This window comes from Trematomus bernacchii, unplaced genomic scaffold, assembly GCF_902827165.1.
Source record: "Trematomus bernacchii unplaced genomic scaffold, fTreBer1.1, whole genome shotgun sequence".
NCBI classification, from domain to species: Eukaryota; Metazoa; Chordata; class Actinopteri; order Perciformes; family Nototheniidae; genus Trematomus; species Trematomus bernacchii.
Window position 1 is genome coordinate 165,126 of NW_022987745.1, and position 16,559 is coordinate 181,684.

The 16,559-nt window shown below is 38.3% G+C and overlaps 1 protein-coding gene across 1 annotated transcript in view; it reads left to right on the top strand.

Moving 5' to 3' along the window:
* LOC117496425 (protein NLRC3-like) overlaps positions 1–16,559 on the top strand; it is a gene marked incomplete at its 5' end in the record, with an annotated part of 52,831 nt that overhangs the window by 31,001 nt on the left and 5,271 nt on the right. Inside the window, one exon of the mRNA XM_034148089.1 lies at positions 1,429–1,448. Coding sequence (XP_034003980.1) covers positions 1,429–1,448 — 20 coding nt within the window. The remainder of the gene's footprint in view (positions 1–1,428; positions 1,449–16,559) is intronic.

The following is a 16,559-nucleotide window of genomic DNA, read 5'->3' on the forward strand; positions in this document are numbered from 1 at the left end:
AAAACATCTCTGAAACTGAAAAAGTCGTATTGCTAGTTTACCATAAAAGGCCAAATCGACCGATTGGTTGAGCATATTTTCAAAAAAATAATTACACCCTTGTTAAAACTTTGTTTGTGCATCAACTTATCTAATTATGTTCACTCAGTGCTCTGACACTAAAATATGTCAAACATGACATTACCTTACAAAAGTTGACCAAAAAGAGTGATTTCTTCAGGAGTGATTTTTAGCATGCCAACTTTCTCAGTTGAAGCTAGCTGAAGGGCTTTCTATTCAAACCACAGTGACATCTAGAGGTTGTTTTGTGCTTAACATGTCAACCAAAGGGTAGAGCTGGCTGAATCAGATGGAGTTAAACTTTTTAATTTATTTTTCAACAAGATATGATGACACAAAATGAGCTCTACCAAATGGTGGCGCTGGCTGTTAAAGGGTTACAAATATTCTTCATTTGCAGTATTTTATTTTAAAAGTGTTCAGAAAGACTGCATCAATGATATGCTATATATATATATATATATATATATATATATATATATATATATATATATATAATATGAATATTTGTATTAACTTCAACCAAAGTCAATTTAAATAGCGGGCAAAAATGGGTTAATTGCCATGGATGTGGTGTTTGATATAGTTTACGTTCAATTTCAACTATTTTAGGCAGAAAAACGTCTATTGACTAAACGCTTTTTATTAATTTACTATTTAGAAAGATTTTTGTGAGAAATCATTTCAAAAGTAAAAAATGTTTTCCTTTTGTATTTAAATTTGAAATGTTTGCACCAAACATTATTAATTTATACATTTTTATCAATCGTTTAAAATTATGAATCCATTTATTTTATTGTATTTCCTTGAGGCTGGGGAAGATATCCAGCATGTAGTTCAACATGCAAATGTTCTAATGCAAGTAAGTATAAGTATAATGGAAAAGTAAATAAAATACGTTTCATAGGAGGATGTGGAATTATTTTCTCTCACCTTGTAATTACACAATCAAACAATCTATAGTTTAGCTCTGACCTTCACAAAAACATTTTGTTGAATTGGACACATTTTTCCAAGCTCTATTGACTGACATGCAATGACTGGGACTGATGGAAGAATCTGAGAGGAACGAACTAGGAGCAGAGAAATAATCATATTTTAAAAGACAGCAGCTTCATAAGAGGCCAACAAGAGTCACAAGGGTGTGTCACTTTGCTGAAGGATAGTTGACCAGCTCCAGGCCAGACTCTAAAGACTTTCCATGGTGTAAAATGCTGCTGCTGGAGTACTAGTGCTGATATCATGTCAACCATCCTCTTAAAATACTCTGTCCAACAATATAAGTCTCATGAAGAAAGGTGTTTAAACGCTTATTCAAAATAGTAGAGAAACATGCATTCTTGTACTCATGAGGGGACATTGACAGAGGATTACTCAAAAAGTACACAGTAAAAGTACTTCATAGTATTTGTGGGAGTAGTTTCGCTAGTAGCCTACTGAGTCCAACAGGATCAATCTCACGAAGAACTAATGGCAACAAATGGCATTTTTCCCCTCATCAAACTTAGCAGAAGTGGCTTGATTTTGTTCTCAGGAGGGGACTTTGACAGAGGATTTCAACAACAACACTACTGAGTCCAGCAGTATCAATGAACTAATGGTACAATTGTCTTTTTATCATTCATCAAAGATAGCAAAAAAGCATGCAGTGTACTCAGGAGGGGACTTTGACAGAGGATTACTAAAAAAGTACACAGTAAAAGTACTTCAATGTATTGTTGGTAGCAGGCAAACTAGTACCAAGTCCAACAGTGTCAGTTTTATTAAGAACTTGCGGTAAAAAATATTTGTAAAAAAAAAATGAAGAGCAGCTGATTTGAAAAAACAAAGTGGAGAGACGGCTGAGTGACCGCAGTGCAGAACCGCTGCATAGTTTAAATCTCCTAACAATGTTGTCCATTTTAGACAAAGACTTATTATATTTACAGCCCTGAATAACATTCATTTTCTGGGCTCAATGTGTGTCTTGGCCGTTTTCGTTGTGATCGCTAAATTCACCTCGTTTCCCCTTGTTTATTATCTTATCAACGTTCCAAGCAAACGAGTGCTTTTGTTTTGAAATCACTTCCGCGAGTTTCACGCCCCTCGCTCCAACGACCATTAGACCATTTAGTAAGGTACAAAACTAAAAGCAAAAACGCCTCTCAGACACTCTTCCGTTCACTTGTTTAATAAAGAAAAACAAATGGTCCGTAGATACACAGATTCATCTCCCTCCATCATGTTGATTTGAATCAGAAGTTCTGAACATGAGCCCGCCCCGCTCGACCTTCTGAGCCAATCACAGCGCGATAATGACCTGCCTTCCGTTTCAACCGTACTCCTTCCGTTTCCACTATACTTTCTCTCACACATACATGCAGTGGCGGCCGGTGGTCTTTTTTTTTGGTGGGGCTCTTGACGTACCGTAAGTGACCTACCCGGGGGGTCCGGGGGGTTTCCCCCCGCAATTTTCTTTCGAGAAATGACCCCTTAAATGATGACTTCTGGTGATGTTAGAGGGGGGGGGAAAGGAGAAATCGAGGCTTAAAAATATGAGAAGACTCCACTTTATCAATACCTCCATAATCTTCAGTGTGGAAAATATTATTTATCAACCTGAACATCTACTACTTTACCAGGAATTTGTGTTCTCAGAACTGGTCTGTTTTTTTCTTTCTTAAAACTGTTCATGTTTTATGAACCAACACCTTCACCAAGTAGCTTTACAGTGAACTGCATGTGAGATATAAAATTAATAGCATCTTTTCAGTAGCATTAATTATAAATATTTAAGTGGTTCAATACAAGTCACTACAGCATTTCAAACTGAACTGTGAATAAATGCAATTTAAAAAAAATAACCACAGCACAAAATGTCATAAATTGTGTTTTTTCTTTGTTTCTCTGAGGATTATTTACAAACAGGCTTATTTACATATAGCAATAACTCAGAAATGAAAAAGCTACATCGTCTAACACGAACAACCAGTTAGCATAATGATAATATATGTGTTATGTACAATGTAACTGGCAAGGCTAGAGCAAGAAAGAACATAAAGTTTGCAAAAGGTTTAAATAACTTCAAGTATCTGTCTTCAGATTACGTGGAGGTTTTAGTCCGATGGGAAGCAGATTTTAAGCGACACCGAAGATAAACCAAAAATGTGGTGGAGCTGCAAACCGTGTAGTGTTGCTGGGACAGAACAGGAGCTATAACCGTTGGAAATACATCACAGACAATGCAACAAACGTGGAGACAGAACAATCACTTCTGTGATAAATGCCCACTTATTAATAAACTTCTAATAACCATGGGAAACCTCCTCTCTACATATAAAGTGATATCCAAGCATGGGAAACAAAAGACAGCATTTACCTGTTTGCATCCAGCTAGCCAAGCCTTTCTTGTGTACCAGCTACTTGTGAAGCCTCGTGTATACATTTTGTCTTTTTCACGAGATTGCTGCGATATATTCAAATCGGGTTGGTCCGGTCCAAGGTCTTTAAGCAACAATTTATCTGCCAAACTTCTCCTTTCGAAAGGATTGGAGATTAGCTCTTGAACAGAATTAGGCGGGTACCGAGGTCCGGAGACTCCACCTGCACACGAAGCCATCCTCATCAACTACTGCGTCAACCGGATACGAGTCACTGTCCAAACTACTCACAGACTGCACTGGGCGCTGACATTGGCGCCCGGTGACCGTCATCTTTGACGACGCTGATTGGCTGAAATTATATTTTCGCGGCATAGTTTACACGTTACAGATAGCAACAGTCAGCTGCTAGTGGCTGCTGCTGCGCTGGTTGAAGGCTCTTCTCTTAGCGCCCAGACGAGAGAAGGTGCATGGGCAAGGCCAGGCAGGAAACATGTGACTTATCAGTAACTTTAGACATCGTAACACAATTTTAAACGAGATTTTATTGTAGATTATACATTTTACTGATACCAATTATATAATATTTACCTTGTTCATTAAAAATAAAAATAAAAATATATATATTTTTTTAAACATTTTTTTTTTTTTTTTTTTTTTTTTTCAATATGGGAAGAGGTGGGGCGGCGCCCCTAGCGCCCCTATGGACCGGCCGCCACTGCATACATGCATTCTTCTCTTGCATACATATATTGTCTTCAGACTGATTCTATAATTTAGGGTGCATTTCACATCAACAAAACAGTACAAAGAAAGTGTTCTTTCTCAATAGAACAATCAGTGGTTCAAGTTAGTATATTCCTCAGTGTAACATATCCACTAGTTGCAAAGCTTAAACATTTTTATTATTATTTTTATTTTAAGGGAAAGGATGTTTTCACTACTCAGTTTGTCAACTATGTTACGGACAAACTTGATGTCATTACAATCATTTGATTAAGTCCTGCACTTCAAGTAAAATCACATTTGAAAGGCTCTTGAGTCTATTCTACCACATATCCAAAGATTTTTTAAAGTTTAAAAAATAATTGTATTAAAGTTTTGTTTTTTCATGTGATATGTTCAGCACTGTCATTAAGTTTAGGGATATTTTGTATTATAAAACTACCATACAGGCCATTTTGATAGTTTTAAGAGATGTCATGTAAAACTCCAACCTGTGTAGATGTACATTATACTATAAAGGATATCGGAAGCACTATTTTAGATATTTTAAATTTGAAAAAATGAGGTGCAACATAGTTGACAATGAAAGTCAAACATTTGACGCAAATAACATAGTTGACTGGACACATTATTAACCATCAGCACTATGTTCATTTCAAGGCAGAAGTGCAAAATTCCATTGATAATGATGTGTAATGACGTCTACATGTCATACAAATTGTCAACTAGGTTACCTGTCAACTAAGTTACTACAGTTATTACAGTACTGGGTAACTTAGTTGACAATTTCCCTATTTTGACCCATCATTTCAATGGTAGGCCTTGCCTGGATGACCACATGTCATTTTCACATTTGAACATATAATTGAATTAAAATCATTAAACAATTGTAAACCATAACAATGTACGTAACATTGTTGATGGTCAATTAATATACTCATTGACAATGTGCTATTATACATAAAATATTGTAAAAAATTAGAGGACAATCACCACAGTGTGTTCAAAATGTCTGCCAAAGAGGAACATGGCATCATGTGATGCTGGTGACATGGTATTGGGACAAACCATTTTTTTGTTAAAGGGGGGAGTTCTGTTAGTAACATAGTTGACAGAACTTTTGCGGACATTCATATATTAAGATATTTAAATTATTTAAAGGAGGAAATCAATTAAAAAGATGTTATTATTCTTTAGTATTTAGACTTTTGAAATAAATGAATACTTTAATGGTTTTTATTCATTATTTTGAAACCAAGACACCCTCAACTGAAAAACTGACATAGCAAAAACTGACAATTTAAGAACATCATGACACATTTCAAGCTAAATAAAGCATAGGATGCACATAATGTTTGTGTGATATTATATCATGCTTTCCAATAATAGGCAAAATATGATATTTTTGAAGAAAATAGTTAGAATAATTATAATTATCATCAATGGACATCAATGGACATGGAATGTACCCTACATTGTAGAATCACTATGCATATATTATTTATAATATTAAATGTAAACATTGAATGAATGTGCATGAAAGCAAAATGTATAAATATGAGCGTTAAAATATATGAATATGAGAACAAAATGTAAAAATGTGTGAGTGAAAAACGTATAAATGTGTGAGTGACAATGTATGAATGTGTGCATTGAAATATGATAATATGAGAGCAGAATGTATGAATGTGTGAGTGTAAATATATACTGTACGTGTGTGAGAGTGAAAATGTATGTATGTAAAAGGAGAATATATGTGTGTGAGAGTGAAAATGTATGTATGTAAAAGGAGAATGTATGTGTGTGAGAGGACCAGTATGAATTACGGCCTGTACGGCCCCTCATACCAATCCGCGGAGCCGTTACGTTAAGCCCCCGCTGATTGGTCCAAATTGACCAATCCTTGGACTTCCTCACACACAGGCAGCTCTGCTGATTTCTCCTCCCTGGCTGCAGGCCGATAACAGACAGTTGGGATCGTGGCGAAATTCTCTCTGCAGACCCATTCTCACAGTGTTTATCAACCTTTTTCTTACTCAATATCAAGCCACACTTATTGTTTTTACTTCGGATGTGACTTTGTGTGTGCTCAGGATGAGTTTGGCTGTGTTTCGCTATGTATCCTAAACAAGGAAACAACACCTCCACGGAGCTCAGCGCGATTCACAACGTCCCGACCAATCAGAGCACACTGTGCTCACAGGGAGGGTGGGGGCTGGAGCTATTGGAGCTACAACGAGCCGTTAAAGGCAGAGAGTGAAATTCAGTGAATACACGTAGTTTACAGAGATGCTGTATGAGAAACCAATGTGAGTTTGGAGAAATGCACAGTATAAATCTATTCTAGTAGACCTCAACAATGGAATTATGATCAGTGCAAATGGCCATGACATGTCTCCTTTAAAACTATCAACCACTAAGAAATAATTTCAGTTTGTTCTGTTTCCAACATGTTCCTGGATCTACATGATGTTTACACTGACTGAATACTTTAAACTGAAGTAGCAGCACGTTGTCTTTAATATTAATGAGAGCTCTTTTCCTCTTTCTATATCTCACAGTTTTTAACCTGTTTGGAGTTTCCACTTTCTAAACTTCTTCAGCTCTGAACAGATTATTAAACCTGGAGTTATTTCAAACAGGAACATTGTTTTCTAAAGTTACATCATGTTTTCTGTTTTCAGACTGAAAGGCTGCATGTTGTCAGAGATCAGCTGTTCTGCTCTGGCCTCAGCTCTGAAGTCCAACATCCATCTGAGAGATCTGGACCTGAGTCACAACGCTCTGAAGGATTCAGGAGTGAAGCTGCTGAGAGATCTTCTGGAGAGTCCAGACTGCAGACTGGAGACTCTCAGGTCAGTTCTCCATCTTTAACTTCTGTGCTGAGATGAATATGTGAGAGTTGTGTTGACTCTGAGCTGCAGACATCAGGCTGATATCACTCTGATCCTCACTGAGCATCTTAACCCTCTACCCTCCTTTGTTCATATTGTTGGTGTCCTGGTCTGCTTCAGTGAGAATGCTTGTAAAGCCTCAGCCCTGCACTGCACTCATGTTATTCACATCTTTCTTTTTAAGACAAACTAAGCTGTCAGGATGTTTCTGCTGCAGAGATGTTACATTAATGTGTACATAATAACAACAACATGTGACCATGTAATAGCCTCAGAAAGACTAAACAACAACAAACTATAACAAGTGTAGTTCACTGTCTGTGGCAGAGCAATGATGATCTTTACATTAAAATAACAAGAAAAACCCTACACTGCATAATTCACTCTGAACCTTTAAACACCTGAAATACATTTTATATTCTCCATCCTGCTTTTAGAAAATAAATTATAAAAAAATACAGAAATACAAAACATATTTCTGTTAAAATGATCAAACAAATATTTCCAGTTGTTGCTGTTTCCAACATGTTCCTGAAGCTACATGATGCTGATACTGACTGAATAGTTTACTCTGAAGAAGCTGTGATTTGATGACTCCACGGTTCCTAAAATACATATTCTGCATGTTTTTCTTCACATTTCAAATTCATCCTATTTGTGATCTTTGTAAACATTGTGATCTTGAGTTGAATCAGTTTCTGTGGGTTTGTGTTGGTCTGCATGATTATTAAACCTTGAATTGTTTCCAACATGTTCCTGGAGCTACATGATGTTTACACTGACTGAATAGTTTAAACTGAAGTAGCAGCACGTTGTCTTTAATATTAATGAGAGCTCTTTTCCTCTTTCTGTATCTCACAGTTTTTAACCTGTTTGAAGTTTCCACTTTCTGAACTTCTTCAACTCTGAACAGATTATTAAACCTGGAGTTATTTCAAACGGGAACATTGTTTTCTAAAGTTACATCATGTTTTCTTTATTCAGACTGGAGGGCTGCAGGTTGTCAGAGATCAGCTGTTCTGCTCTGGCCTCAGCTCTGAAGTCCAACATCCATCTGAGAGATCTGGACCTGAGTTACAACGCTCTGCAGGGTTCAGGAGTGAAGCTGCTGAGAGATCTTCTGGAGAGTCCAGACTGCAGACTGGAGACCCTCAGGTCAGTAAGGGGTCTCTGCTGGTTCAGCAGTATTGTATGAAACACAGGGAGGTGTTTCTCTCACTGGGGAATCACAACAGATCAGTGATGTTTCCCACTGACTGCAGGCTCTTTCATTCTTTCATCAACTATATATTGTAAGCTGAAAATGCAAAGCCACATTTAGTTAGTTAGAAACTTTCTAACAGACATATAGGATTTTACAGAAGAGTGGAAAAGGTTCTCTGTTTTCTTTCCTGTCATGTTTTTAGTTTCTAGAATAATGACTTCCTGTAATGCAGCTGAGAGCTGTGGCAGTCAGTCGTAGTGTTTGCAGAGAAGATATGATGGGATGTAAAGCATGAGATCAGGACTCTGAAGCTGACTCAAAGAACAAACACTTATTTTAAACTTGATCTAAAACTGTTGGATTGTGTTCATCCCTACAGGATCAGAAATTATGAGACAATCAGAGCCGAGATCCAGAAGACCTGTGAGTACTGAAACCATATCCTCCATTCATCAAGATATTGAACAATAAATCTGATCTTAAAAGGTCTTTATAGAACAACAACAATATATTGTAATTCCATTTTGTTACAGCTCTATCAAATCATTTTGGCTGCTAATGTTTCTCTTTGTTCAAGTTTCATTATTATTATTTTTCTGTGTCACCTCTTCTCTCCATCAGGTGACTCCGATGTGGAACAGGAAGTGAAGACAGACAGAAAGGTGAGAGAGGAGCAGTTGAACAGAGAGAAGTGTATTTATTTCACCACTGAATTAAAATATAATTGTTAGGGCTGTCAAGTTAAACAATAGAGCGCTCGTAATTGATCTAGAAACCGTAATGAGTCAAAAGAAAATCGGATGAACAAGTTCGTACATTTGTATTTACCGGAGAAATAGGAGATATTCCTGTCGACTATTGTCTGAGTTTATCTTTCAACTTAAAAACAATTCATAATGAAGGCTTTATAAAGACTGACATCATAAAGACATGTCGATTTATGTATTAAAATTGTTGTTATTGAGAAATTCAAGCCTACATAACCGCTGAGCGCTGTCAGGGATGAAGAGCAATTTGCACTGCAGCTGCTGAGCTGCTTACTAACTATGTGAGCAGGTACGAGAGAAGATACTATCCCTTCATACAAGTCTGTTCTACTATCCTAAAGTTTAGATTAATCACAGATCATCAATGTGATCAAAGCGATCACATGTTTTAATTGATTGAGACTGCTTGTAGTTGTTGGTAATTGTTTGATGGCCTCAGGACAATTCTTTGAGCTCAGGTTTATTTATTTACCGTTTATTTAATGTGGGTGTGTTTGAGACGAGCAGCGTGGAGGCATTTCAGAAAACCACTAACATGCAGCTGATGAGAGACTTTCTAAAGCAGCTATCATCAATATTACATTCACTGACTCAATAGCGTAAAGCTTTTTTTAAATGTGTTATTTTTTGTTATGAACTTTGTTTATTGAGTGTCAAACACAAATGGACAGGAAAGACAGAGCAGTTGGAATTGACAGTGTCACATTACAGTTGTGCAGATCATGACATACGATACATTACAACAACAAAACAAACAGTCGGCTTGGTCATTCAAGGTTTCAAGGTTTCAAGGTTTCAAGGGTTTTATGGTCATTTGTGCAGCAGCTACAGTGTGGCTATGACAATGAACATCTGAGGTCACAGGCTCCTCCAACAGAGCAACACAATAAACAGATAAAATAATACAAGTAAATCAAATAGAATATAATAGAAACAGAATATGAGAGAAACTGTGCAGAATAGTCTATTTGGAATGTTGGTATATATGATAAATGTGAGTTGCAAACAGATGAATGTTATGATGTTCTTTCAAAGGTTCAGGTGTTTAATAGTCTTCTGGCCTGTGGGATCCTCTCTATGGTGCACCTGTAGAAGGTCAGGATCCTCTCTATGGTGCACCTGTAGAAGGTCAGGATGCTCTCTATGGTGCACCTGTAGAAGGTCAGGATGCTCTCTATGGTGCACCTGTAGAAGGTCAGGATGCTCTCTATGGTGCACCTGTAGAAGGTCAGGATCCTCTCTATGGTGCACCTGTAGAAGGTCAGGATGCTCTCTATGGTGCACCTGTAGAAGGTCAGGATGCTCTCTATGGTGCACCTGTAGAAGGTCAGGATGCTCTCTATGGTGCACCTGTAGAAGGTCAGGATGCTCTCTATGGTGCACCTGTAGAAGGTCAGGATCCTCTCTATGGTGCACCTGTAGAAGGTCAGGATGCTCTCTATGGTGCACCTGTAGAAGGTCAGGATGCTCTCTATGGTGCACCTGTAGGAGGTCAGGATGCTCTCTATGGTGCACCTGTAGGAGGTCAGGATGCTCTCTATGGTGCACCTGTAGAAGGTCAGGATGCTCTCTATGGTGCACCTGTAGAAGGTCAGGATCCTCTCTATGGTGCACCTGTAGGAGGTCAGGATCCTCTCTATGGTGCACCTGTAGAAGGTCAGGATCCTCAGTGATGAGTCCATTTCAGGTCCTCAGTGATGTGGACCCCAAGGAACCTGAAGCTGCTGACTCTCTCCACCGTAGTCCCATTGATGGCGATGGGGGCGTGTCCCTCTCCCTGCTGCTTCCTGTAATCCACAATCAGCTCCTTGGTTTTGCTGATGTTGAGATGGAGGTTGTTATCCTGGCACCAAGATGTCAGGTTTCGACCTCCTCTCTGTACGCCGTCTCGTCATCGTCGGTGATCTGGCCGATGACGGTCGTGTCATCAGCAAACTTCACAATGGTGTTGGAGCTGTGTGTGGCCACGCAGTCGTGAGTGAACAGGGAGTAGAGGAGAGGGCTGAGTACGCAGCGTCCAGGAGCGACGCTTGGTCAGTTGTGACGCTCCGAGGCTCCTTCAGCTTCATAAACAGACGCAAAGAGCTTTCAACTGATTGCAATGTATTCCCATCTGCGGCGGGATTTGACGCTTAGGGAAGCACGGCATTCGTTTGTGTCGGAGGCTGTTAAAGGCAATGTGAGCGTCCATTCCCATTGGATAACGGAGAATTGTACACCCGGAAGTAAGTATTCCCCTTACTGTCGATTGATTTGACAGTGATATCTCCACTACTCATCAACTCAAAAACACCAGATTATCTTTGTTAATTAACGACATTGATAGGTTTTAGTGTGTGTACAATGCTTTTGTCACGTTTTCCCCTTCAATTCTGAGAAACAAGTCGTTTTCTATGAGTTTTGGATGGCCGAAGACATTACATTACCCACAATCCTCTGTAGCAACCATAGATTGTATAAAAAAATTAAATAATACATTATTCCGAGTGTGCTTGCTTTTCTCTTTGAAAGTCATCACATAACGGCATTGTAATACACGTTTCGGCTGCATTAAATATGACATATCTGCCGTAGTTAACTCTATGTATAGAGCCCTGATGACAACACTTCTAGACAAACAGGAACTGCCGCCAAAACTGAAAACTTGGCGTGGATCTTAAATATATAAGCAATTAAACAACATCTTACATTTCTTTTCACACAATACGTCTCCTTGCAGTATCAACACTAATTCGGCTGACTTTTATATTTGATCCAATTGGTAGATAGGCTGTATTTACGCCATAACGGTGCACAGCTGATAGAAAGGGACACCTACTGGTTAAAGCACGTTATTGCATTTTATAATTGTATTATTAGAGATTAATAGGATCCCTATAAAGTATATTCTTTACTCGTCGTTATTCTCTACTAATAGTTAATTAAAGACTGTATATAATGACTATTTTGCACATCCCATTCAAGATTTCAAGATTTTCTAAGGTTTATTGACATATCATATTATACACAACTACGGTGTAGTTATGCAATGAATGAAAAACCTGGGTCGCAGGTTCCTCAACAGTGCATTACAAGACATCTATCAATATGTGTGTACCTCCACCATTACATTGTCATATTCTGCACATTTCTTATACTATCTACATACATCTTATGAGAGTATAATACATATGTATAATATCAGTTAAAATAAGTGCTTAAACATAGTTAACATTGCAGGAAAGCAATATATTAGACGTTAAGTACTTTGTCAGGCTTAATATTTATCTGTAGATACAAATGTCACTGTGTGCTGTGTGCTCTGCATGTTTGACCATCAAAGAGGGTTTCATCCCTCCATATTCATCTTCTATATCCCCAAAGTTTTTTTCTTATTCAAAAGAAGACCTTAACCTAAAGTATTCTTTAATGTTTAAATAAAGCCTTATTAGTTTGTCTGTTTTGCATATCCTCCTATTAATATCTAATAATAAAATTATAAAATGCAATAACGTGCTTTAACCAGTAGGTGTCCCTTTCTATCAGCTGTGCACCGTTATGGCGTAAATACAGCCTATCTACCAATTGGATCAAATATAAAAGTCAGCCGAATTAGTGTTGATACTGCAAGGAGACGTATTGTGTGAAAAGAAATGTAAGATGTTGTTTAATTGCTTATATATTTAAGATCCACGCCAAGTTTTCAGTTTTGGCGGCAGTTCCTGTTTGTCTAGAAGTGTTGTCATCAGGGCTCTATACATAGAGTTAACTACGGCAGATATGTCATATTTAATGCAGCCGAAACGTGTATTACAATGTCGTTATGTGATGACTTTCAAAGAGAAAAGCAAGCACACTCGGAATAATGTATTATTTAATTTTGTTATACAGTCTATGGTTGCTATAGAGGATTGTGGGTAATGTAATGTCTTCGGCCATCCAAAACTCATAGAAAACGACTTGTTTCTCAGAATTGAAGGGGAAAACGTGACAAAAGCATTGTACACACACTAAAACCTATCAATGTCGTTTAATTAACAAGGATAATCTGGTGTTTTTGAGTTGATGAGTAGTGGAGATATCACTGTCAAATCAATCGACAGTAAGGGGAATACTTACTTCCGGGTGTACAATTCTCCGTTATCCAATGGGAATGGACGCTCACATTGCCTTTAACAGCCTCCGACACAAACGAATGCCGTGCTTCCCTAACCGTCAAATACCGCCGCTGATGGGAATACATTGCAATCAGTTGAAAGCTCTTTGCGTCCGTTTATGAAGCTGAAGGAGCCTCGGAGCGTCACAACTGGACGCCACGGGACCCTGACCAAGCGTCGCTCCCGGATGCTTAGGGAGTGAGAGTGTGTTGAGGTGAGAAACACTGTGCAATGGTTGCAACAGAATCGATAAAGTAGTTTAAAACTTCAGCTACGTCAGCTGGATTGTTTATAAGCTTTCCATTGTCTTTAAGTTCAAGCTGTTTTCTTTCCCTATATTCATTTCCAGTGAATAGTTATGACTGTTTCCAGATCATTTTAGAATTAGTCCCTGCCTTGTCTATTATAATCTAGAAGAAGTCTGCCTTAGCCTTCCGTAACTTCTTAATGACTTTGTTCCTCAGCATAGCAAAGTGATGCCTGTCATGGTTTGATTTAGTGTTGATGGATTGTTTTAGGACTAGATCACGTTCATTCATTAGTTTTAAAATATCCTAATTTATCAAAGGGACAGTGTTTTTCTTATTTTTTTGCTTGAATTTGCAATTGAAATCTCTGATAGTGCTCTCTAATGTTTTTGAGAACATTTGACTGTCTTCTTCGTGGTCTATTCCCAGCAAAAGATCATCCCATTTAATATGTTGAACAGCATTTATAAAGGTCTCATATTTGTTTTTGGGAATACCATAAGAATCATTTTTCCTGAATGAAGGGCTACATCGCCTCTTTGTTAGGTTCCTGGCGACTAAAATCATATTGTGGTCAGAGAGACCAGTTAACATATTAAAATATTTAAAGATTCTCTCTGGTTTGTTACAAAAAATGAGATCAATTTGTATCCTGGTGATTCTTGTAGGTCCATTGATCAGTTGCACAAGGTCAAAGTTATCGGTTATCTGTTTAAGAGTCTTCTAGCAGATTTATCCTCCCAGTTGTTGAAATCTTCCATTATAATAACTTCTTTGTTAAAATTACATTCTCTTCATAATTTCCTAAAATTCTCATAAAAAAGATTGTTTGAAGAAAGAGGCCGATAAATAGCTATTAAAATAAATGACATTTGTGGTGACAAAGTTATATTGACACCAACACATTCTTATTCATTACAATTACAATGAATTTCATTGCAATGGATGCTATCCCGATTGGCTGGTACTACTGTGCTGTGATTGGCTGGTAATACTGTGCTGTGATTGGCTGGTACTACTTAGTGATAAGAGTTTACAGGTATTTTCTTAATGTAATTGGTGTCTTATTATTTGTATCAGGCACAACAGCTGGGAGCCAGAGGAGAACATCCTGGACCCCAGACTGCTGGCAGCGTTCCACAAGAGGTGTGTGTGTGTGTGTGTGTGTGTGTGTGTGTGTGTGTGTGTGTGTGTGTGTGTGTGTGTGTGTGTGTGTGTGTGTGTGTGTGTGTGTGTGTGTGTGTGTGTGTGTGTGTGTGTGTGTGTGTGTGTGTGTGTGTGTGTGTGTGTGTGTGTGTGTGTGTGTGTGTGTGTGGCTGGTACTGCTGTGACATGACATTTAAATTGACAATGAACTCAGATGATCCAGACTCATTTGCATTTTTCAAATTGGTCTGAATATGTTCTGGAATTGTGGTTTGGTTTCATGAAGCTAGAACTTAACTTGATTTCTATTAAAATGACTAACTTTGTTTGTTCCAGCCTCCTGAATCCTTCTCACCTGAACACACAACTGAGTCTTCATACAGGTAATCCCATAACATGACCAAACATTATTTAAACACATTACAAATATATATTAATTTTTTTGTGTTTGATTTCATGTCTTTCACCTTGAGGTATTGCATCTCTTTCCAACAGACATAAATCAAATAATGCCTCTGTGTGTAGGAAGGATTGTTTTCTTGTACCAGTCTAGATCCTTGCTGGACTAGACATTTTGTTAATTTAATGAAAATGTGTGTACACACATCGTGATGCACGTGATCTTTCAACAAACCCTCCTCCAGGTCAGACTCCAGCTGGATGAACACCTGTCAGTCAGAACACAGGCCAGTGAAGGCTTGTTGTAGTAACTTGTCCCCTGTGTGTCTACAGGTTCAGGTGTCCTGGTCCAGGTGGGTTCCAGTGTGCTTCGACTGGCCTGGTGTTCGTCATGGCTCAGGAGGCGGAGCTTCTGTACAGGACGGTCCCTTGGGGGGAGAGCCTCCTCCAATCAGCTGGCAAGCAGGCAGCAGGGCCGCTGTTCGAAGTGAAGAGTTCTGTTGAAGCTGCCGTCTGCCGGCTCCACCTGCCACACAGTGAGACAGAGGAAGGTAAAGACATCTAGTGTTAACAAATATACACTTATATAATGATTCTGTGGCATCATATACTATCCACTACTGTTCAAAGGTTATGAATCAGCTTTATTAAACTAATTTAACAAAGATAAGATCATCAACACCAAATCTGTTCTTTACATTTAAACTTGTTTTGTCCCCAAAAAAAGAAGAATGAAATTATAAAACATCCATTTAGTCGATGTGTTGCATGCAACCCGGTATCACGGCAAGACGTGAACATGTGACGATCTACCATGCTGGGAGACGTGAATATGTCACGGTTTCGTCCCTTCAAACGTGACAGTTACACGGTATTGTTAACATGGCCCAACCAGTGAGAAATACCCGGAAGTGCCAAGCAAATGGTCTACCGCGCCTATTGGTCGGTTTTTATTGTCAAAATTAGATGTTTTTAATTTATTTTTTAATCGTCACACTCGATTTCGCCAATTTTCTTGTTGCCCCAGCTGGTCGACACCTCTTTTAGCAGAACCAAAGGCTGCATTAATGTATTAAATCCATGTTAATCCATGTGTGTGGATCATAGACTGGTGTGGATGTGGAATTAACGGATGTGACGTTGTGCGATTGCGTTGCCAGTCAACGCAATTTACAAACTCTTCAACTACAACCCTAATTATATTTAAAAACATTTTAGAAGGCCTCACGAAATACTTTAATGTAAATTCAAATGTAAATGTGAAGGGATGTGTGTAATGTGGTGATTGACATTATTCACCCACGGATCTATGGGTTGGGGGTATTGTTCCGCACGGACATCTTAGTTAACCGGACTTACTGTTGATGTGAAATCCGAAAGAAAATTTAAAAATAAAATAATACTTTATTCCGAGTGTGCTTGCTTTTCTCTTTGGAGGTCATCACATAACGGCATTGTAATACACGGCTCGGCTGCATTAAATATGACATATCTGCCGTAGTTCTGTATTTATAGAGCCCTGATGAGAAGACTTCTGGACAAACAGGAAGCACTGCCGCCAAAACTGAAAACGTGACGTGGATCATAAATATATCAGCAATTAAACAACATCTTACATTT